Source organism: Artibeus jamaicensis, unplaced genomic scaffold (assembly GCF_021234435.1).
Source record: "Artibeus jamaicensis isolate MK-2021 breed Jamaican fruit bat unplaced genomic scaffold, CSHL_Jam_final contig_387, whole genome shotgun sequence".
In the NCBI taxonomy this organism is placed as follows: domain Eukaryota; kingdom Metazoa; phylum Chordata; class Mammalia; order Chiroptera; family Phyllostomidae; genus Artibeus; species Artibeus jamaicensis.
In genome coordinates, this window is record NW_026521812.1 from 22,116,154 (window position 1) to 22,138,087 (window position 21,934).

Consider the following 21,934-nt stretch of genomic DNA (forward strand, 5'->3'; position numbering starts at 1 on the left):
TTGATGTTTCTCTCCCTCTTTTTCTCCCTCCCTTCCCCTCTCTCTAAAAGTAAATAAATAAAATCTTTAAAAAATACTTGTATAAAATATTACCTAGTTAACTATTAACTAGTTAAAATATTAACCTTGGACAAGTGCCTTTACATTCACAGTTTCCTTATCTGAAATACGAGGTAACAGCCCAAAGTTCTCTCAAGCTCCTTTCCCCGCTGACCGTTCAGTAGGTCCTCAGTCCAAGGCATTTTTGAATACTGGACAGCTAGTCTCCCACACACCCCTCCCATTCGCCCGTCTCAGTAGTGATCTAACACCACCACCACTCCCTCACACACACACACACACACACACACACACACACACACACACACACACACGACCCTGTCTGCCCCTCACTTCTCACGCCGCTGTGGAAGCTGTAGATTGCGGAGTTCTCAGGACTTAGTCCGTGCCCACTGCTCGCACGACCGGTCCAAGGGCAGACTCGTCGCAGGGGACTGGAGCCTCGAGCTTGAATCCCATGTGGGGCGCCGGGGCGGTGGTAAGAGATGAGTACAGCGCAGAGTTTCCGGCGCCACCTATGGACCCGCCAACTCCGACAAACTTCGCGTCCAGCGCCCTGAGACAGCCCCCCCGCAGCCAGTGCTGCGCAGGGGTGCGTGGCCTCGCCCTCCCGGGAAGGGTTAGCTTTGCGGGCGCAGGCTCCGGCAAGGAGCCTGGCTCTGTGGGTGCGCTGCCGGGCACTCGGCGCCCCAGTTCCCGGGATCCTCGGCCCCCGCCAGGCTGGGCCCTGGATCTCCGGCCCCCAAGCCGAACTCCGCATCTAAGGTGCCACGCCTTCCGGCACCACTCAGCAGGCCTGGGCGGGTCTCCGTCTGCCCAGAGCCCCGGGACGCGGGGTAATGAGATGCTAATGAGCGCGCATAAAGCCTCTTTGCTCCGAGTTCTGAGCGCCCGGCGCCAAAGTCCACACCCAAGAAGAACTAACACCCGGCGGGGCCAGGCAGACCCCGCGCGCCGCCCCGGCGCCCGGCACTTTCCACCGCTCCTCCTCCACCGCTCCTTCCCCCGCCCCCGCCCTCCCACGAGCTGGGCAGGAAGCGGCCCTTCGGCTCCGGAGCCTCGGGGTAAGTTGTTCAGCTGAGCCAGCTGTGGGTGCCTGCTCCTGGTGGGGCGGGGATGGGGGCGGGGGAGCGTTTCTGGGGAAATGCGACCCCAGGTGCTCGGAAACCCCTCCTGGCCTGTCCCGCCCGTGACCCTGCGCCCGCGCCGCTCAGCCCCTCTGCAGACTTTTTGGTCCAAAGTGTGAGTACCTCCCACCGCACCCCCGCCGCCCGTGGTCCAGCTCCTCTCCGTCCTTCCAGACCACTCCAGCCCTCTCGTATCCTTAGTCCTGCCGTTTCCAGGCTGGGTCACCCCTCCCTCTCCCATTGCTGAGGTCTTCTTTCCTCTTCCCCACCCTCGGAGACCTCTGCCCTTTCTGATGGTTCGTCAGCCCTAGTCCAGGTGATTGGCAGCAAACAGCTTTAGTCTCCTCTGCCTGGTCTGGCATGCTGGTCTCAGGCTGGGACCCGTGGAGTGGCCGAGGGGGTGGGGGTATCGGTCCCAGGGACCTCTGCCTAACGATGCTACGCATCTTTCCTAACTCCCCCAACGGCAGCCTCATCCTCCAATTCCACTAGGTCCCAGCATGAGAAAGCCCCCTCCGGCACCCCTCAATTTGCGTAGGGGCCTGAGAGAGGGAGAGGGGGACAAAGGGAGGCCTTGTTTCGGGAAATTCCTGGGCGAGCGCATCGGAGCCCACAGGGATGGGGCGGTTCTTGGATGCGGGTGGAAGAAAGCTGGGAGGGGCAAACCCGGCTGCTGTGGCCCCCCCACCGCCCTCGAGGCCCCCTGGAGATGGCAAGGCTCACAGGGGAAGTGTTTTTGACCACAGTGAGTCAGAAATAAACCCAGTACTCCCTCACCCAGTAAGTCATAACATGCAACATCCTCTGGCTGTTGAGGTAGTTTGGGTGGTGAGAAGTGGAACTGTCACAGTCACAGTCACAGTCTGCCTCTCTCCTCGTCAGGAGGAAATCACCAGGCTAAGGAGGAAGCATTTGCCCTTGGTGTAAGACACACCCCTCACCGGGTGACACCGCGTGACACCGACGCCATCAAGGGGCAACTGACATAGGGAGGTGTGAGTTGAGATGGGGCAGTGTCTGTGCCCAGCAGCTGGGGTTGCAGGTATTTGGTTTGCCCCTGTCTGCGCCACAAGGAAAGTTCTCTTTCTGGCTAACCTGCCCGTTCCATATCTAGAAATTACTCCACACCCTGTTTTCTGCGCTGTGGGCCCTAGTGATGGTGCAGGGCTTGGAGATCCCTGGACAGGGAGACTGAACTGGTGGCTCCCTCGCTTCTTGTGTGCCCTCTGTGCCCAGGACTGCTGATGTTTTCATTCCCATATTGGGCAGAGTTCACTCAGAAGGGATAGCAGCTGCCTCTGGAGCAGACGGGGAGTGTGAGAAAGGAGCAAAGCCAGTTAGGGTTGGCCCTAAGCTCCCTGGGGGCACCAGCCTGCTTTCCTCTCTCCGCCTTCTTTTTCCCTTCCCCCTTTCTCAAGTCTCCTCCCCTTCTCTCTCCTCTTCTCCAGCAGCCACGTGCTTCTGCCCAGCTGTTCCCATCCCTGAAAGACCCAGGGGCTGCCATGGCCTCACCCACTTCCACCAATCCAGCACATGCCCACTTTGAGAGCTTCCTGCAGGCCCAGTTGTGTCAGAATGTGCTAAGCAGCTTCCAGGGGCTATGCCAGGCTCTAGGGCTCGAGTCTGGTGGAGGGCTGTCTCAGTACCACAAGATCAAGGCCCAGCTCAACTACTGGAGCGCCAAGGCGCTGTGGGCCAAGCTGGATAAGCGAGCAGGCCAGCCTGTCTACCAGCAGGGTCAGGCCTGCGCCAACACGAAGGTAAATACACAGTGGCTGGGATGGGGGTTGGAGAATCTGGAATGGGAGGGAGGAGTCAGAGAAGGGAGATGAAATGCCACACCCACACTGCCTTGCGTGTTCACAGTGCCTGGTGGTGGGCGCTGGACCTTGTGGTCTTCGGGCTGCTGTGGAGCTGGCACTGCTGGGGGCCCGTGTGGTACTGGTGGAAAAGCGCACCAAGTTCTCTCGCCATAATGTGCTCCACCTCTGGCCCTTCACCATCCATGACCTTCGGGCACTTGGTGCCAAGAAGTTCTGCGGGCGTTTTTGCACAGGCACCCTGGACCACATCAGTGAGTACCACCCGGTGGCCTGGAGGGGCTGGGTCTAGAGACAGGCCAGTGGGGGCTGCTGTGCCAGCCAAGAGGCAGAGTGGACAAGATTCACTTCCTCTAGGTGATGTTTAGGACTCAGGTTTTTTATCTGTAAAATGGGCAGTTGGATAGAGTGATCCCTAAGACTTCCAGCTCTGACCAGGTGCACACTGATACCTGGGGGGACCCTGGGTCTCTGTTCCTGATGTCCTCTCCCTTCCAGGCATCCGACAGCTTCAGCTGCTTTTGTTGAAAGTGGCATTACTGCTAGGGGTGGAAATTCACTGGGGTGTCACTTTCACTGGCCTCCAGCCCCCTCCCAAAAAGGGTAAGTACTTCTTTGCTCCTGAGAACCACCATCTGCCAAGTGCATTTTGGCCTGTGGAAGAAAAACAGTGGGGTTGGGACTCAGCAGAGACTCCCATTCTAAAAGGGTGGCCTTGTGCAAACCTCTCTGAGCCTCATTTTGAGCATCTGTAAAGTGGGAGTAATATCCCCTTCCTTCTGTACGTTCCATAGAAGTTGTGAAGGTAAAATTTGATAAACAGTCATTGCTTTCTAAACCGTAATGCCCTTCAACACATTTATTTAATTATTTTACTGGCTTGTCCTGGAAACACTGAGGCCCCTGCAGACTTCCACACCTTTATGCCTCTCACACCCTTTGCCCCAGGGAGTGGCTGGCATGCCCAGTTCCAGCCCAGTCCCCCTGCCCAGCTGGCCAACTATGAATTTGATGTCCTCATCTCTGCTGCTGGAGGTAAATTCATCCCTGAAGGTGAGTGATCCCTTTCCTAGAAGAGTTAGCACTTGAGCTTCTCCTGGGCCTTTCTAGGCTTTTGCAGTTTTCATCCTCCTGCCACTGCCCACCTGCCCCCACCCTCTCTAGGCTTCACAGTGCGGGAAATGCGAGGCAAACTGGCTATTGGCATCACGGCCAACTTTGTGAACAATCGCACCGTGGAAGAGACGCAGGTGCCCGAGATCAGCGGTGTGGCCAGGATCTACAACCAGAGCTTCTTCCAGAGCTTGCTCAAAGCCACAGGTCAGGACCCCTCTCTGTCATAGAGGTTCCCCTCCTCCTGCCTGGCTTGGGGCTGGCACTTTGCCATGAAACATGGCAGGTCTTGGAAACCTTTCACAAAATGTGTGAAATTTTGCTTTCACACATTTTGCTTTCGAATTTCGACATTCAAATTTCAGGTGCAGCTCAGCCTTCAACTGCTGTGTGGACTGGGGAAGCCCCTCCTTGGGGCCTTAGTATGTGTGTGCACCTCTTACATTCAAGGGGGTACGGCTGCCCAGTGGATGCTGGTTCTGATCTGTGGGCCTTGTAGGACTGGCCAGACACAGACCGGCTGCTGGGCAGTGCCAATGTGGTGCCCGAGGCTCTGCAGCACTTTGTGCTTTGCTTTTCACACATTTCATTTTGAATTTGACATAAATTCAAAATGAAATTGGAACTTCAGGAAGATGCCCTATGTTTATTTTGACTTTGCACTGCCACGGCCCTTGGGGTGTGCACACTCTGGTTCCAGAAGTCAGGCGGTGATCTGTAAGCATGTGACCAAGTGGTGCAGGTCTCCCAGCTGCTGCCCCACCCAAGATCCTTTGCTCCACGTCCTCCGGCCTCCTAGGCCTGGGACAGATGGCCTATTGTGCCACTGGAACTCCTGGGCTTCTGTATGGGGCACCCACTGTAGTCACAGCTGAAGTGTTTGCAGAGGTGACACATAATGAAGAGGTGACACACAATGAGGAGGAGACACATGTCCTGCCCCTACCCTTCCCCCCCAGGCATTGATCTGGAAAACATTGTGTACTACAAGGACGACACTCACTACTTTGTGATGACAGCCAAGAAGCAGTGCCTGCTGCGTCTGGGGGTGCTGCGTCAGGTGAGGCAGGCCCGGGCAGGCAGAGGCTGGGCAGTGGGCCCTGGGAGGGGAGGCGGGTCCTGGACATAGTCTGCCCCTCCTCCACCCTTGGTGTGGAGGGAGCCTGTCCCGCCCTTGCCCTTCCCCCCCACCCCAACAAGCTCCCCTCTTCTGGGATCTACGCAGAATCACATTCTGGGCTGAACACCTTATACCAACCGTAGGACTACAAATGTGAGCTCCAGGGGAGCAGGAGTTTTGTCTCTCTCTCTTTTGCTTGTTGATTATTCCCAGTGCCTAGAATGATGCCTGGCATGTAGTAAGCACCCAATAACTATTTGCTGAATGAACTAGTTGAACTACTACTATATACTAGGTACTCTGTTGAGAGCTTTATATGCATTCTCACCAAATTCTCATGAGTACCTTGAGATGTTAGGTGTGTTTTCTCTAAATCGGACTCTGAGAAGTTCAGGGACTTGTCCAGAACAAGTGTGTGACAATGGCAATGGTCCTGGGCCTCGGGGGCAGGGTGGGGCCTGGGACCCCCAGAAGGAGGGTGAGTGATGAGGAACGTCCTGCAAAGCAGGACGTTCAAATTTCAGGTGCAGCTCAGCCTTCAACTGCTGTGTGGACTGGGGAAGCCCCTCCTTGGGGCCTTAGTATGTGTGTGCACCTCTTACATTCAAGGGGGCAGGGCTGCCCAGTGGATGCTGGTTCTGATCTGTGGGCCTTGTAGGACTGGCCAGACACAGACCGGCTGCTGGGCAGTGCCAATGTGGTGCCCGAGGCTCTGCAGCGCTTTGCCCAGGAAGCTGCTGACTTCGCTACCCATAGCAAGCTCGGGAAGCTGGAGTTTGCTAAAGACGCCCACGGGCGGCCTGACGTCTCTGCTTTTGACTTCACAAGCATGATGCGGGCAGATAGCTCTGCTCGTGTGCAAGAGAAGCATGGCGCCCGCCTGCTGCTGGGGCTTGTGGGAGACTGCCTGGTGGAGGTGAGGGGTCAGGGTTCCCTGGTTGGGGGAGGGTGAAGACTCTCTGGTACTTCGAAAAACAGGGACTCCTTTTAAGGAGGCACAAGGGTTTGTGGTTGGGAAGGAGGGTGGAAAAGGGTTTCCCTGTCATGAGAAGGAGCTAAGGGCTGCTTGATGTGGTGAGGGGCCTCCTGCTATGACCTGGGGGCGTTTGGGCTTGGACACTCCAGTTGGACCCTGAGATGCTTCCTATCCTTCTGACCCTGTAGCCCTTCTGGCCCCTGGGCACTGGAGTGGCCCGGGGCTTCTTGGCAGCCTTTGATGCCGCCTGGATGGTGAAGCGGTGGGCAGAAGGTGCTGAGCCCCTAGAAGTGCTGGCAGAGCGGTGAGCCCTGAGTTGGGGTGGGGGGGTGGGTAAGGGCTGGCTATAGGATGAGTGGATGCAGAGAGTGGGGCTATTGGGTGAAGAGATGGGGGCATGGACAAAGGAGAATAAAAGCAAGACCTGGCGGTTCTTGAGGGGTGGGTGCTGATGGGCAAACTCTGACTCGGGTCCATGACCCCCATCATCACAACTTCCCCCGCCAGGGAGAGCCTGTACCAGCTCCTGTCACAGACATCCCCAGAAAACATGCACCGCAATGTGGCCCAGTACGGGCTGGACCCAGCCACCCGCTACCCCAACCTGAACCTCCGGGCTGTGTCCCCTAATCAGGTCAGGCCTCCTGGCACCCCCACCGGACTTCCCAGGTTGGGCCTTCCCTCTAGCCCTACCCTAGGAAGCCCCTCCCCCATGGGTCAATGGGGTTGTGTGGTCAGCCTGCCTCAGGACCTGAAAGGGGCTACCTTAGGTACGAGACCTGTATGACGTGATGGCCAAGGAGCCCGTGCGGAAGAGTGACAAGACTGACTCAGGAAAGCCTCACACTGGTAAGCAGGTCTCCTCCAGGGCCATGTCCAGCATATTCACCAACCAGCGAGACTTCCGGAGCAGCTGCCGCCTTGGGGTGCCGGCACACTGCTGGATGGTGGAGAAGTTTGGGGCGTCCTGGAGAGTGGAGGGCTAGTGGAGCACTCAGCAGCAGCTCTTTGCCAGTGTGGGCAAGTGTTGCAGCATTTCAGTAACCGCCATGTCCACAGCAGCTGGATGGCAGCCGTGCCGCTCTGTGCTCGGCTGTTCTTCCTGACCCTCCAGCCTTGCAGATTCCAAACACACCTTTCCTTTGAGCCTTTAACAGTGATTCCACCTAACTTGATTCATTCCCTCACTTTATTCCAGCAAGAGACTTATTTTTTAATGAGAAAACTGGGATAGATGTAGCACTGACAGTGTTAGGTCGGTGCCCCAGTCAGGGTGGGGCCCCACCTCCACCTCCCACCCAGCCCGCGCACTCGACAGCTCAGCTCTCTGAGCCTGGGGACTGGGGCACAGCACAGCTGTTCCTCCCAGGGTCAGTGGGCACACAGGAGGAACTGCTACGCTGGTGCCAGGAGCAGACTGCTGGGTACCCTGGTGTCCATGTCACCAACCTTTCTTCCTCTTGGACCAACGGGCTGGCTCTGTGTGCCCTGGTGAACCGGCTGCAGCCTGGACTACTGTGAGTTATGAATTAGGGTTGGGGTCCCTGGCAGACCACGCCTCCCTTTCAGGCCCCTGCCCCTCCCTCTACTTTGGGCAGTATGGAACTGTGAGGGGATCACTGCAGGAGTTAGTATACCCAGTTGAGTCCCAGTGCCACCACTTTTGCCCAAGTCACTTCACCTCCCTAAGGACAGTATTCCTGTCTTACTCTGCCTGCATGCCTACTTGCCCGGGAATATTGTAAGAATCAAATGCATTCAGTAGGGACAGCTTTGTGAGCAGTAGAGATCCCCAAAGCCAGAGGTTGTCATTGGGTAGTGGTGGTGATGGTGTAGCACAGAATAACCCTTCCTGCCTTCTGCATTTGTGCCCCACCCCAGCCGCCCCTCCCACAGTACTCTCTGCCCACCCTCTCCCCCTTAGATGGGATCAGGTTCTGCTCTCCCATTGGCTTCTCTCTGATACCCTGTAGGGAACCCTCGGAGCTGCAGGGGATGGGGGCTCTGGAAGCAACCAGCTGGGCACTGAAGATAGCAGAGCATGAGCTTGGCATCACCCCCGTTTTGTCTGCACAGGCAGTGGTGGCAGGAAGTGACCCACTGGGCCTCATTGCCTACCTCAGCCACTTTCACGGTGCCTTTAAGAACATGCCCCACAACCCAGGTAACCTGGAGACTGGGGCAGTGGTGGGGTATGGTGCATGTGTGCATGCATGAGAGGAGAGGGTGCCCTCTGAGGAACAGCCTGGGAGAGGTGTCCTTTTGGGCTGGAGTGTAGCCGTCTATTCTGGGGGCACAGCATAGGTCTTCCATCTGCCTCAACACACTCCAACTCTCCCTGTAGGCCCTGCCAGCCAAGGCTCTCCAGCGACCCCCAGTGCTGTACTATTCCTTGGCAAACTGCAGAGGACCCTGCAAAGGACCCGGGCCCAGGTGGAGTCCAGGCAGAGTTGGGGCTGGGCAATGGGTTCCTAGTGAAGGCCTCTGGGCTCAGAGCCCCATGCTGAGTGTAGGACTTTATTACAGGAAAACGGGGAGGATGCAGGTGGCAAGAAGCTACGCCTGGAGGTAAATACATGAAAAGGCCAGATAGCCCCATGTTCTGGTCCCTTCCCCGGAACACCTTCCCAGGTCTTACCCCCGTAAGGTCGTCCTTTGACCCCCCCCCCATCCAATCCCTTCTTAGTCTCACTCCCCCTCCCTTCCAGCCCTATTTATCTGCCCTCGTCCACTCTCCAGCTGACCCTGCCACTCTGCCCTCCAGCCTGAGCACTTACCTCCTTAGGTAGAGCCTGAGACCCCACATAAGGAGGAGCCACTAGTCCCAGAGTCTGATGTTCCCCTGACCCCCCCCTCACACCACCAGGAGGTAAGGAGGGGGGCCCTGCCTGCAGGAAGAGGCCTGAGGTCAGGGAGGGGTTTCAGGGGTAGGGAAGGACTATGTGGCTGACCTGTGGCACGGGGATCCATACAGGCTGGTAGTGAGGACCTGTGTGCACTTTGTGGGCAACACCTCTACATCCTGGAACGCGTGTGTGCTGATGGCCATTTCTACCACCGGAGCTGCTTCTGCTGCCGTATCTGTGAGGCCACATTGTGGCCAGGTGGCTACGGACGGCATCCAGAAGATGGTGAGTAGGCCCAGGAGGCCTCAACAGGAACTCTGGGCATGGCCAGTAGTGTTTGAAGAAACTGGAAGGTGGAGGGGACTGGGCTGCTGGGCAGGAGGTGGAAACAGGCTGACAACATCTTCCTCTGAGCTCATGCATACCCCCATCTCCCCCAGAGCCCCAAATGGGGTTCTAAGGAACCAGGAGACTAATAGGAACTCACCCCTAAGTCCTGCTGCCCCCACCCTCCCAGAGAAGCTGTCTCGGGGCACTGTATTGCCTATACCTGACATCTCTTCCCCCTCTCCACCATTCCCAGGACATTTCTACTGCCTCCAGCACCTGCCCCAGCCAGACCACAAAGAGGATGGCAAGGACAAAGGCCCTGAGACTCAGGTTAAAGCTATGAAAGTGTGTTGGGGGTGGGAACAAGGAAAGGGGTCTCCAAGCCCAGCAGACTTTGCTGGGGGTAACTGAATGCTCTCCACTAGAATGTAAGTTCCATGAAGGCAGGAATTTCTGTCGTTTTGCTTATTGCTATAACCTAAGTGGCTAGAATAATGTCTGACAACAGAAAATGAATTCTAGGGCCCACATTTGTCTAAAGGGACAGTCTCAAGCCCACACTGGGCAGGTCACTGACCAAACCACATGGTGGCTTTTCTAGGACCTCCTCACACCAGGTGAGATGAACATGCCGTCCAGCCCCTCGACTCCCACAGCCCCCCTGAAGGGGGCTAGTCCCACCCCAGTCCCCAAGCCTCCCCGTCAGCTGATCCGCCTGTCCAGCCAAGAATATCAGCGGTTGTCCTCCCTTAACCTGACCCCTGACTCGGAAATGGAGCCTCCACCCAAGCCCCCCCGCAGCTGCTCTGCCTTGGCCCGCCAGGCACTGGAGGCCAGCTTTGTGGGATGGGGAGTGCCAACCCAGAGCTCTCCAGGTAACTGCTCTGCCCAGATGTGCTGAGCCAGGGCACGGAGGGGCGGGTGGTACTAGGGTTCCTGAAGGGGAATGGGAAGGGAGGTTGTGGAGATCCCAGGCCATGTCTACGTCTCTGCTCAGTTCTTATGGCCATGGAGAAAGAAGAAGAGGGAGGAAGTCCCTCCTCCAGTGAAGAGGAAGAGGAAGAGGAAGATGTGGCTTTGGACTCAGACATGGAACAGGTGATTGGAAGGAACCTGGCCATCTATTCTGCCCAAGCCAGCATGAATCCACCAAACACATCCCGCCCCCACCACAGGGGAAGCCTACAGCTGGCTCCCTTCTCTGAGCCCTGCTCTTGGAAGGTCTTCTCCCCCAGTCTGACTCTTCATTCATTCATTCATTCATTCATTCATTCATTTAAATCTGACTTATTCTTACCTCCAAGCCTCCGTCTTTTCTACCAGAACACACCCCACTTCCAGCCCAGGTTATTTTTGGCCTCTTCCAAACAAAGCTTCCCCAATCCCTATCCATCGAGAGGCCAGGCCCTGACCCTGACTGGTCTGACCCTGCCATAGGCTCTGCTGACCTTGGCCAAGAAATCAGGCACCATGGACAAGTATCCAACATGGAGGCGGACACTGCTGCGCCGCGCCAAGGAGGAGGAGATGAAGAGATTCTGCAAGGCCCAGGTAAGGTTCAGGGGTTGCCAAAAGTTCTGACAGAGTCAGAGTTGTGAGACTGGGGATTGGAGCACCTCCAGTGCTCCATTCTTAAACAATCCCAAAACTCCTGGGCCTCTTGTCTTGGACTCCTCAGGCCATTCAGCGGCGACTAAACGAGATTGAGGCTGCTCTGAGGGAGCTGGAGGCTGAGGGAATGAAGCTGGAGCTGGCCTTGAGGAACCAGAGCAGTGAGTGAGGATGGGGAGGGATAAGCGAGGATACCCCTGCACCTCCTGGCACTGCAGTCAGCCTCCAGTGACCCCTCCAACCTGCAGGCTCTGGCCGCCCAGCAGGCTCCGTTCCTCACGCTCAGGACTCCTAGGACCCTGGGTGGAGGTCTCCTGACCATGCAACCCCCCTTCTTCCTTATCAGGTTCTCTGGAACAGCAAAAGACACTATGGCTGGAACAGCTGCTACACCTTGTTCAGAAGAAAAACAGCTTAGTGGCTGAGGAGGCTGAGCTCATGATCATGTAAGGGACACGGAGGTGACAGTGGCTTTGAGCCAGGTCCCACTCGTGTCCTTGAGCACTGTGAACAGCTGTGCCTTTCTATCCCTGCCCTCCACAGGGTGCAGGAACTGAGCCTGGAGGAGAAACAGCTGCAGCTGGACCAGGAGCTACGCAGCTACATGAACCGAAACGGTACGCAGGATGCGGGGAGAGGCAGACATCACGGGGCTGGGGTCTGTGTGAGCCTCCTGATCTCAGGTACTGACCAAGCAACATGGTCCTCTAGTCAGGTTCCTCTGGGGAATTTGGCAGGAAGCCAGAGGAAGGGGCTCCAAGCCCCTCTTCTGCCTGCAGTTCAGTCAGACCTCAATAGGTTTCATGCATGATTTCCTGGAACACTGCTAGAAAACCACTGGTGTTGACAAACCTAATTTTACAGACTAGGAAACAAAAGTCAGGTAACAGAAATCAAGAAATCACATAGGCCGCGATTAAGGTGCGCCTCTCCTGCCTCCCCAACCAGTTCTGTATCATCTTCTCTCTTCAGAAGTCCAAAAGACCGTTGCTGACCAGCAGGCTGAGGACCGGATCCTGAGGGAGCTGGTGAATGTGGTGAACCAGCGAGACGCCCTCATCCGCTTCCGAGAGGAACGCAGGCTCAGTGAGCTGGCATCAGGGCCAGGGGCCTAGGGCTAGAAGATGGTAAGCTGCCTGCCTTCTTCCCCGCAAGACCACCTCACCCAGGACAGTGCTACCCTGCTCATCTGGGCTGCCTGGGAGAGGGCCTCAGTGTTTGTAATAAAAATGTTTCTGCCACATGCCAGGCATAGGCTGCCTGCAGATAGGAGGAGGTGGGGAGTGTGTACGGAGGGCAAGAGATGTGTAGGAGCCTGAAGGTCTACACTGTAACAATCACTGTGATCACTGGCCCGATCGCTGCCTCTCCAAGGAAAAGGCAGAGCCACCAAAGTGTCAAGCTTTATTGGTCCTCGGCCCTGTCCCCCTCCTGATGCCCCAGCAACAAAGCTGGCTGAGACTCTGGGCCCAAGTCTTGGGCCTCTCTTGCCCTTCCCAGCACATGTTGGAGCTCAGCCCGGGCCCTACATAAGCCCTTAGCCTCCTGCATGTGGAAGAGATAGAGTGCACCTGCCCCCAGCATCAATCCTATACTGGGAGTCCAAAGCAGTATAGCAACTTCCCTGACCTCTCCTCCAGCAACCAAGGCACAGAGCAATGCCAGGAGAAGCAGCCCTAGCCCAATCATGTAGCCAGCGAAGGTGGCCCACCAATGAGCTTGAGCCACAGCCAGATCCAGCTCTGTCCAGGCCTCCCTTAGCACGCTGATCAATGGTGACCTCTCTGCTGGTCCTAGAACAAGGCAGGGCAGTGGGGCAAGACAGAGGGTCAGAGTGGAAGGGCTGCCTTATGGTGGGGAGGAACCAAGGGAAAGGATGTGGGTGACTCACCATTGGTAGAGCTGGGGTTTTGCTGGGGTGGGCTGTGTTTCACACATAGAGTAGCCATCAGGGCTTCATGATCGGAGAGTGGGGAGCCACTGTGAGGGTCATGGCCTGCAGTAGTTTTGAGAGTCTTACAGGAGATGTAGAATCCAGAAACAGCCTGGGAAAAGGAAGGGCCGGAGAGAAACTTGTATCTTCCCAGACAACCAGCTCCTAGCTGTCCCATCCCCCAGGCATCAGTGAACTAAGGCTAGAGTAGATGCACAAAGGGTCAGCCCAGGTCGGTGAGAGATGAATAGACATAGTGGGTGAAGGCACATTGTGGGGAGGGGCCTGACCTTATAAAGCACATAATCGATGCGGATGCCACAGGGAAATGGCTCCAGCTCCTGCTGGTTGACGTAGCAGTTCTGAGGTACCATTGTACAGCCTTCTTCAGAGCCCTAGGTGAACAGTTGGCTTGTGCTAGGATGTGGGGGAAGAAGGGAAAGAAGCTGGATGTCCAGGTGGGGAAACAATCAAGCAGGTCCTCACCTTGAAATCCTGGGTCTCAAGGTAGGCATCATGCAGCCCCGTCCACTCCTTCAGCAGGCGGTAGCCCAGGTCCTTTGGGTGCAAGTTGAGGTCCCCACACAACAGAATGACATCAGCCTTCTTGGATGTATGGCTAGGGAAACCAGGTGAGTGAGGCAAGAACTCTTTCCTAGCCAGCTCTACCCTATAAGTGGGGCTTTGGCCACTGCTCAGCCCCTGGACCCCATCCCACATCCCTTGTCAAGCCCAGGCTCACACACTGGATGAAATGGGCCAGTTCCCAAGCTTGGGCCACACGATGTGCTAGGTAAATGTCCTTCTGTCGATTGTACTCTGCGTGGAGCTGAACAAGATGAATGAGATTACAGCAGGTGAGATGAGGGTCCCAAGGGCAGGTCTAAATTAACCTGCTGTCACTTGGCATGATGCTTGGTAAAAAATGAGTGAACCTTGCCTACTGATTTTTGGAGATCCTGCCCCCACACCTCACCCCCAGGTGAACCCTCTAGCAGCCCAGCTAGAGGATTCCATCTCTCCCTCCCAGTACCAGGTTGCCTGTCCCCACCCTCAGCACCACCAGCTTCACTCACGTGGGTCACGTAGGCATTGAGCACCAGTCCACTTAGATGGAGCACCAGCAGCCCCACAGCCTTCCCACTGAACCAGTCACCATGATGGATCTACAGGCAGGAGGGGGCAGGAACTCAGAGCACTGCTACCCTCTTTCTGTCCACACCCCACCCCCTGCAACCCTAAGAAGGCTGCCTCTTTTACCCAGTTAGTGAAGGGTGGGTAAGGGAGGCAGATTAGGTCAGAACTCAGGCATACCATGTAGGGGTAGCCATTGAGACTGTAGACATGCTGGGTGAATTCCTGGATTGGGTGTTTGGAGAAGACACAGAGACCACTGCCAATGATGCCACTGGAAGACAAATCCTGATTAATGGTCAGAAAAACAGAGAAAGACCTAGTCCTCTTCCCTTCTCTTGTCTCCCAGCACTTAGCTATTTTTTAATCTTTCTGCTCCTGGGACCAGCTCCGGGACCCAGCTCAAAGCAACAGACCTCTGTGGGACTACACCATGACCTGATGACAGGGCTGAGATAAGCTGAAGAGCTAGGATCTTCCTGGTTCCACCCTCTCTGGCTTCCACACCCAGAGGAGAGAATGCTGGGGGACAGGAAGGACGGTGCAGCCAGGATAGGGTTGGACTGGCAGGGCCAAGAGCCTCGAGGCTTCCAGGCCAGAAGGGTTCTCACCTCCTGAAGTAGTGTGCAGCTGGGTAGGTGGGCAACAGCTTCTGTCGCAGGTCCTGGAAGTCCTGCTCACTCCACACCTGGGGGAAGGGGTGAGGATGTCTGCCTGGCTCTTTCCCAGAGGGAAAGTCTCCTACTTCCCCAGCTTCCCAGTTCGGGTTCCACCACGCCAGTTCCATACAGCCCACCTCCTCCAGTAGAGCTAGGTCGAAGCTCTCCATGTTCAGAAAGTCTCCCAGGCGCTTCATGCGGTCTGCTCGGTGCTTGCTCAGGTACGGAATGCCCCTAAGGACAGAAAGACCAGGGGAGGTAACAACTGGGAGTCCTTGGCCCTCTGGACACCGCTGGAGCTGGGAGCCAGGTGTGGGTTTTGGCGGTGCGGGTTCTCCCAGCACCCGAAGATTGTAGGACAGGGTAAATAGTCCTCGCCCGGATGTGAAGATGGGCTCCTTCCTTTGGTTGTGTGGGTGCGACTGGGGCCGTGGCCCAGATCCCACTCCGCAGGACCACTCACCAGCAGTTGAGGTTAAAGACCCTCAGTCGCAGGGAGAAGTTGGGCTTCATGGCGGGAACAGTCACGGGACACGGGACGGCTCCACTTCCCAAGTGACCGCAGCGGCCCGGACGAGCGTGGGCAGGCGGCGCCTCTTCCCAGGGTAGTGCGCACAGGTGGTCGGCCCCGCTGTCGCGCTGCCCCTAAGGACGTATCTCGTAAGTCTGGAAGGCTTAGGCCAGTGGCTGGACACTGCACCCGACAGACTCCCGCGTTACCCAGGCAACTGACCAGCTGGCCCAAACTGGCTGCCCACCAAACCGGAAAGGCGATCTGCGGCGACACCCGGTAGGTGGCTAAAGGCGAGGGCCGCGTGCGAGGGGGACCGGAAGGGTGGCAAGCCGCACTGAGACATAAGAGGCTCAGGGCTCCCGGTTCTTCTCCCTCGAATTCTGTCCCGGCCTGGCCGCGGCGGCCACAGCACCCTCAGCCCGACGCGTCCTGTTGGGGCGTTTTCCGGCTCAGCAGCAACAGGCGAACACGCCTCACCAGCCCCGCCCACCCCGCCCCTAGCCCCACCTCCCTCCTCTTAGGAAGCGTCGGGGGCGGGGCCTCGCGGTTGTCCTGGCGACACGCAGTGTTTGTGCTACATCTCGTCTCAGAGCGCAGTCATGGCTGGACCGCAGACTAGCGGGCAGAGGTCGGTCCCATTCTGCTCGCAGTTGCGGCCCGAACAGCCGCTGCAAGTGAAGGTGGTGGGGCTCTTCAAGAGCTCTAGCTTTCAGATTGCGAAGAGCACAGCTGAGGTAACGGCGAAGAAACTACAAGTGCCGGAGGCCCTTCCCACTTTCCAGCCTCGCTCCTCTTAGTGGTAGGGGTCGAGGCTCTGGGTGGGGAGTGTCCTGGTTGAGCCTCGCGAGTCGGCTTGAATTTGAGCGAGAAGGGGGAAGTGCGGTTTCGGAGGGCGGGCATTCCACTTCGAGAAGGGCTGCTTTTAAAGGGCCTTCCGAGTGAAGGAAGGGTTCAGAACCTTGCTGGGAATAAAGGTACTTCCTGCCCTCTATATAGCCGCACAGATTATTTCACATTAATTTTTAAATGAAATTATAGATTTTTTTAAGTTCATGAAAAAAATGTTTAGGAAAAAGTGTTACCGTATAATTAGCTGAATTTTTACAAACTCCCACTCCGAGTGATTGTTGAAAACTATTCATTCGGGAAGATTTTTTGTTTTTAATTAAAAATTTTTAAAGTAGTCACTGTATTCCAATCGAACTATGTTCTTAAGGGGATTTTTCTCTCTTTTTAAAAGATTTTATTTATTTATTTGTAGCCAGAGGGGAAAGGAGGGAGAAAGAAGGAGAGAAACATGAATGTGTGCGAGAAACAAATTGGTTGATTCTCCCATGCCCCAAGTCCGCATCTCATGCATATGTGCCCTGACAGGGAATGGAACAAGTAACCAAAGTTTCGCAGGCCGGCGCTCAATCCACTGGGCTTCACCAGCCAAGACAGATATCTTAATAAATGACTGACCATGAGGTGCTTCCAAGAACACAGACATTTCTTTGTAAACACAGAATGATACGGAAGGAAAAACAGTTTAATTGGAAGAATGTGGCCAAGTCAGTAATGTTGCAGCATGCCTATAACCCCAATGCGGGGGAAATGTAGAAATCTGTGAAATGTTGAAATGTAGAATTCAGCCTTCTGCTCCAGAAATGTTGTTCTAACATTATGCCGATCTTCTCTTCTTCAAAACCCCACCAGAATCCAAGACAATACCTATGTCTGTATCTCACAAAGTACCCGCTGGATACTTGACACAAAATGTTCCCAAATAGAAGAAATCTTAAATTCCTACCTCACCTACTCCAAGTCCACAGAGTTAAAAAAAGTTTGTAATTATGTCAAATCAGGAAATAGTAACTAACTTATGAAATAGGTTAAAGTTACATCAAAATGAAGAGTGATCAGAAGTCTGTGGAAATGATATAAGGATCATGTGAAGAAGTAGAAATTGAGGGTTGTGTTAGTTGGGCTGATGGGATTGGCATAGTTTTATAACCTAAGTTTGTATTTCATATGTTTGAGGGGGGTTTTCCTCTTAGCTCCTTTTCTGAAGGCACAAGTTTTCTGTGCCTGCTCCACACTGTAGACAAGATGTTGCCAGTGTTTTTGGGTAAAGTCCAGATATTAAATTACTAGGCCTTCGGGGCCGGTGGTTCTCCATGGCCACCACTCAGTTTTATCCTTGCGGTGCAAAAGCAGCCACACAGTATGAAAATGAATGGTGAGTTTCCAATAAAACTGTATTATGCACACGGAAACTTGACTTGCATGTAATTTCACATGACGTGAAATATGATTTTTTTTGGTTTTTTCAACTTAGTGGTTTTTCAACTTACCTGTTTTTTTTTAGCTAAAAATTATTCTTAGCTCTAATGTCAAAAAACAGGCTGGGGGCCAGATTTGTACCCCTGGCAGGTTGCCAGTCTCTCTCGTAGAAGAGAAAACAATATCTTCATTATATCAGTAGTGATAATTTTCCCTCTCATAAACTTTTGCTTACTATAGCTCTATGTGAATATGAAAACATCCACGTGAATTCAGTTTACCATGATCCTAGTAAATATGCCCAACACGATCATTTGTGAGCAATCCCAGATGCCTAATGAACTGACAAAGATTCAGATTTGTAAAAAGTATTACACATATTCTAATCCGGATGTGGTCCATTCTAGAACAAACATTAAATTATGAAGAAAGTGTGATTCTGTATGCCTAATTTAAAAACTGTTGGGTTTATTAGTCATTCGACGTGGTTCCTCAGTTCGAAACAGTCATCCCATACAGTTGCCTTAGCATGAGCACAGACACTGCAATTGAGAGAAAAGGACATATCATTTGTTGGTTGGGGACAGTAGTCTGAGAAGGCAATGGCCAGATTGCTATTGCTGTCTTCTGCTGTGCCTGGTTCCAAAGCAACATGCGCTCACATCAAGGCCTTCTTCCCCTTGAAATATCTCCCCTGGATGAAGCGTGCCAGATCAGTGTTCTCTCAGACCAAGGGTGTCAAATTCATTTTCATGGGGGGCCCATCAGCCTCATGGTTGCCTTCAAAGGGCCGAATGTAATTTCAACTCCTTAACAGTTAAGGAGTAGTTACATTTATACAGTCCTAAAATTATTTCAACCTTTTGAAAGCAACCATGAGGCTGATGTGCGCCCCCCCCCCCCGCCATGAAAATGAGTTTGACACCCCTGTCTTAGATGATGGCAGAAGAGGCCGGCTGTCACTTTTCCTTGTTGGCCCATCTGCTCCTCAGACCCACTCAGAAAACAGGCCTAACTGTTACTGCCTCAACTACCTTCTCTTGCTTTAGAAGGAGGGAAAGTATAACATACTATGAACTGAAATATTTTATTTTTGATGGGGATTATTAACCACTAAGAATTTTCTCTGATTCATATAGACAGTTCATATAGAGCATGTTAAACCAAAACATGCTCATTATCTAAACCTAATCATATTTAGTATTTACTTATCTCTTTCCGAAGAGGTATAACCATAATAATATCCTTTTGGTCATTCTCCATATATCAGTGAATTAAAGCAATACATTTATTTCTTTTAGTTGAAAGTATCCATAGATCTATTGCGGTTTAGTAAGAGTTTAATTCAGGGGGAAAAAAGTAATAAAAGAACATAGTATATTACAGAACTATTGGCACAAATTCATTTATTTGTTCATTTGTTTATTCAGTTACTATGTATGAGTGATCCATTATGTGCCAGATGTTGAGGCCAATGGAAGTAGAGGAAAACTAAGACACAGTCTTTGCCCTCAAGGGGCTTATGCTCTACAGATGAGAGACAAATAAGACAGAGCCCCAGCCTGGGCTGGGGAGTGACTCAATGGAAGTGAACACACGGGACCTCAGAGTGTCGTGCAGCCTGGGTGTGCGTTGTATAAAATTTCTTGGAGACCCCATAAAAATTGGGACAAATGATTACCACTTTGAAAAGGAACTTACTCTAAAATAATTATTCTATTTTGAAACCTAGAGTCTGAAGAGTAATTTTCCATCCAAATTTGAAGATCCTATAGTAGTTCCTCTTCAAGACTTTGCATGGGATCAATATCTACAGGAGAAAAAAAGGGTAAAGGATATTGGGGTGGTGGAAATGAGTGAAGTTTTGCCTGAAGTATTTATGCGTTGTTTTGGGAAAACTGAAGTAATTTTAGTGTGACTAAAGTTTATTTCTTTAAATTATGCACTTTTCCTAAATTATTTCAATCATTTTACCAGGCTGATTTTAAGAAAAAGTAAAACATTTACAGGATTTTCTTTTGGAAGGCATGAGATAAAGGTAAGCTTTAAACTCTCAGTGCTGCTACTTACCCCTGCTGATGGCCCCTCTTTCCCCGCACATCCCTTACACTTTCTAGTGCTCAGGTTGCTACAGCTTGCCACTCTAACTCTGGAAGGTTTGGGTTTCGGAGCATGGATGTCGTGAGGAGCTTGTGTTGGGCCATTGCCTAGGGCAGCTCTGATGACAGGCACCAGGTTCCCACAGGGTGGCATTGCTTTAAGTGAAGCTTGCTTCTCTGCATCTCCCCCCCCCCCCACGATTCCCTTGGAGATCCCAGGACTAGTAGAGCTTGTGCAGGGAGGGCAGATCAGTTTTCTCTTTGGTGCCAGCCCTGATAAGTTGGCAGTGCCGTCTGCAGCGTATGATATGAAGGATTCTGAGGTGGCACCCTGACTCAGCAACATCCGGTGTTGGGGGTGAGGTGGAATGGTGTACGCCCCTTGCCAGACCCCCCAGCCCATCCTGTAGGGAGTCCCAGTCCTGGTTTCCCTGCCCCACCCCATCTCAGCAGTGGCTGATGAAATCCCATTTTGCCTGACCTGAGCAGTTTCAATTGTTTTGTGCCTGGTTGCACAAGGAGGTCCTGTGGCCTTGTGATTATCATATAGACTATCATGTGATTATCATGTCGCTTTACCTGAGACCACTTCACTCCCCAGTCACATAAGTGGCACAAGACTGAGTCACGAATACCATTTGTAAGTCTCATACCATTTTCATAGCCTTATTGCATTTTCATTGGCATTCGAATAGAACCATAGGAAACATGTATGATGCTTATTATATATGCCAGACAGTATTCTAATAGCTTCTAACATATATTTACTTTAATCCTTACAACTAGGGCAACCAATGGTTCTGGTTTACCTGGGACCGAGGAGTTTCCTGAGATACAGAAATTTCAGAACTGACACTGGGTCAGTCCTGGGTAAACCATGCCAGTTGGTCTCTCTAACATAAAACAGTTTTTTTTTTTTTTTTTCATTTTTATCATCAAATTTACTATACTGTACCAGCATCATGCTCTCTACTTTTGAGAGAGCTACAATCTCACACTTTGGCTTGCACCTGCCCCTCTACATATTCCCTCTGTACTCTTCAAGAGTAATTTCCCACCCTTTTCAGCCGAGGTTACTGACCTTGACATGTTTTGTGTTCCCTTCCTCCTGCCTTTCTCACAGGTCCTGAAGGAGGCTTTCTAGATAAGCATTGCTGCTTCTTCCCACCTCTTCTTTATTCCTTATCTTTCCTTCCTTCCCTCTCTCACCGTCATCTCCTGCATACTTGTCATTTTAACCTCTTCTTCCTTTTCAGGCCAGTATTTTTCCCTTGAGTGTAAGTGTTGTATCACGTGTTTGATGCAGTGCTGCTTAGGTCCATGCTAGCCGTGTGCTTCAGGAGATTGTTGCACACTTGAGAGATGGCTTCAAGGCTTTTGAAAGGCCTTTCTCTCCCTTCCAAAAAAAGTAGCATCATATGTCATAGTGCTGGAAAGCCCAGAAGCCATCAGGTCCAGCCCACTATCTCAAGGCCGGCTAGGAGGTCTCCTCATGTACAGAGGCCACACAGAGACAAAGCAGCCTCTGAATAAAGTGTACCTTCTGCTGCATTTCTTCTGCCAAGGGAACTAAAATATCCACAGTTAAACTTCCTCTCCCTCTTTCAAAGTTTTGTGTCCTGTGAAATGTGATAACACTGGTAAATTTAAACCAGGGAGTATTGATTCATAAGCTCTATCAGTGATTTACAGTTCAGCATGAACTGTATGCTCTTCCTTGAAGCAGGCTGCAAACAAATAAGAAATCTCCTGAGAGGAGCTGAAAATGGAGCAAGTTGGCAAACCAAAGGCAGGCTGTTCCCCCGCAAACTGGCATTTTTCTAAGTGCAGTCTCCGACCAGCAGCATTGGCAACTCCTGGGATGTTGTTAGACATTGCATTTCTAATGTAAATTCTCAGGCCCCTCCCCCAAATCAGAAACTCAGGAGAGGCTCAGGAATCTGTAATTCCGATTGCCCACTAAAATTAGCTGTTCCAAATTGGCCATGGTTTTGCCAGGACCCCCACTGGGTGATAATAAACCAGATCTCTTTGAAGGGGACGTTACTCAGTGGCCACACACTGGACCTAGGAGGTTGACTGCCAGTGTCATGTGGAGAAAAACACGAACACTTTGAAGGGCTTAGTACTTGTAAGTGTCTCTCATCTGCCCTGGGGAGCCCAGAAATTCCTGTCAGCCCTGTCAGGAGACATTCCTTTTCTCTGACATCTCCTCTATCAACAAAACATTCTTTCCATCCTTCACACTGAAAAGCATGTCTTGCTCAGAACCCCCGACCTTTCCATGGATGCACACAGTAAACTGCTTCAGATCTGCCGTCAGAGGT

The 21,934-nt window shown here is 52.9% G+C and overlaps 3 protein-coding genes across 8 annotated transcripts in view; 2 read left to right on the forward strand and 1 right to left on the reverse strand.

Annotated features, from left to right (window-relative positions):
* Positions 1–955: 955 nt before the first annotated feature.
* On the forward strand, positions 956–12,251 carry MICAL1 (microtubule associated monooxygenase, calponin and LIM domain containing 1). 4 transcript variants are annotated; one of them, XM_037159046.2, is made up of 25 exons: positions 956–1,124; positions 2,636–2,947; positions 3,054–3,261; positions 3,506–3,610; positions 3,956–4,060; positions 4,172–4,327; positions 5,080–5,180; positions 5,899–6,156; positions 6,405–6,520; positions 6,724–6,850; positions 6,987–7,065; positions 7,586–7,733; positions 8,190–8,380; positions 8,561–8,649; positions 8,743–8,784; positions 9,002–9,085; positions 9,191–9,347; positions 9,646–9,722; positions 9,994–10,267; positions 10,390–10,490; positions 10,830–10,943; positions 11,071–11,164; positions 11,350–11,449; positions 11,547–11,620; positions 11,976–12,251. In XM_037159046.2, exons 2-25 carry the CDS (start codon positions 2,690–2,692, stop codon positions 12,116–12,118), a joined length of 3,201 nt encoding a protein of 1,066 aa, XP_037014941.2. In that variant the 5' UTR covers positions 956–1,124; positions 2,636–2,689; the 3' UTR covers positions 12,119–12,251. The 4 variants fall into 4 exon arrangements, with proteins under 4 accessions (XP_037014941.2, XP_037014940.2, XP_037014939.2 ...); XM_037159045.2 differs by having other exon boundaries at positions 1,072–1,124; positions 2,639–2,947; XM_037159044.2 differs by lacking the exon at positions 956–1,124 and adding an exon at positions 1,131–1,302.
* A 139-nt stretch (positions 12,252–12,390) lies between these two features.
* On the reverse strand, positions 12,391–15,718 carry SMPD2 (sphingomyelin phosphodiesterase 2). Its single transcript, XM_037159052.2, has 11 exons — positions 15,463–15,718; positions 15,193–15,374; positions 14,867–14,963; positions 14,682–14,758; positions 14,251–14,344; positions 14,013–14,102; positions 13,683–13,765; positions 13,423–13,555; positions 13,227–13,331; positions 12,895–13,048; positions 12,391–12,796 (listed from the first exon to the last, which is right to left on the reverse strand). The coding sequence occupies exons 2-11, from the start codon at positions 15,240–15,242 to the stop codon at positions 12,408–12,410; spliced, it is 1,272 nt and encodes a 423-aa protein (XP_037014947.2). The 5' UTR covers positions 15,243–15,374; positions 15,463–15,718; the 3' UTR covers positions 12,391–12,407.
* Positions 15,719–15,810: 92 nt separating this feature from the next.
* The window catches only part of PPIL6 (peptidylprolyl isomerase like 6), a 35,733-nt gene continuing 29,609 nt past the window's right edge, over positions 15,811–21,934 (forward strand). For 2 of the 3 annotated variants that reach the window (XM_037159006.2, XM_037159007.2), the window contains exons 1-2: positions 15,811–15,977; positions 19,241–19,336. In XM_037159006.2, coding sequence (XP_037014901.2) covers positions 15,843–15,977; positions 19,241–19,336 — 231 coding nt within the window. In that variant the 5' untranslated portion in view covers positions 15,811–15,842. The remainder of the gene's footprint in view (positions 15,978–19,240; positions 19,337–21,934) is intronic. The other variant, XM_037159008.2, reaches the window with a different exon arrangement.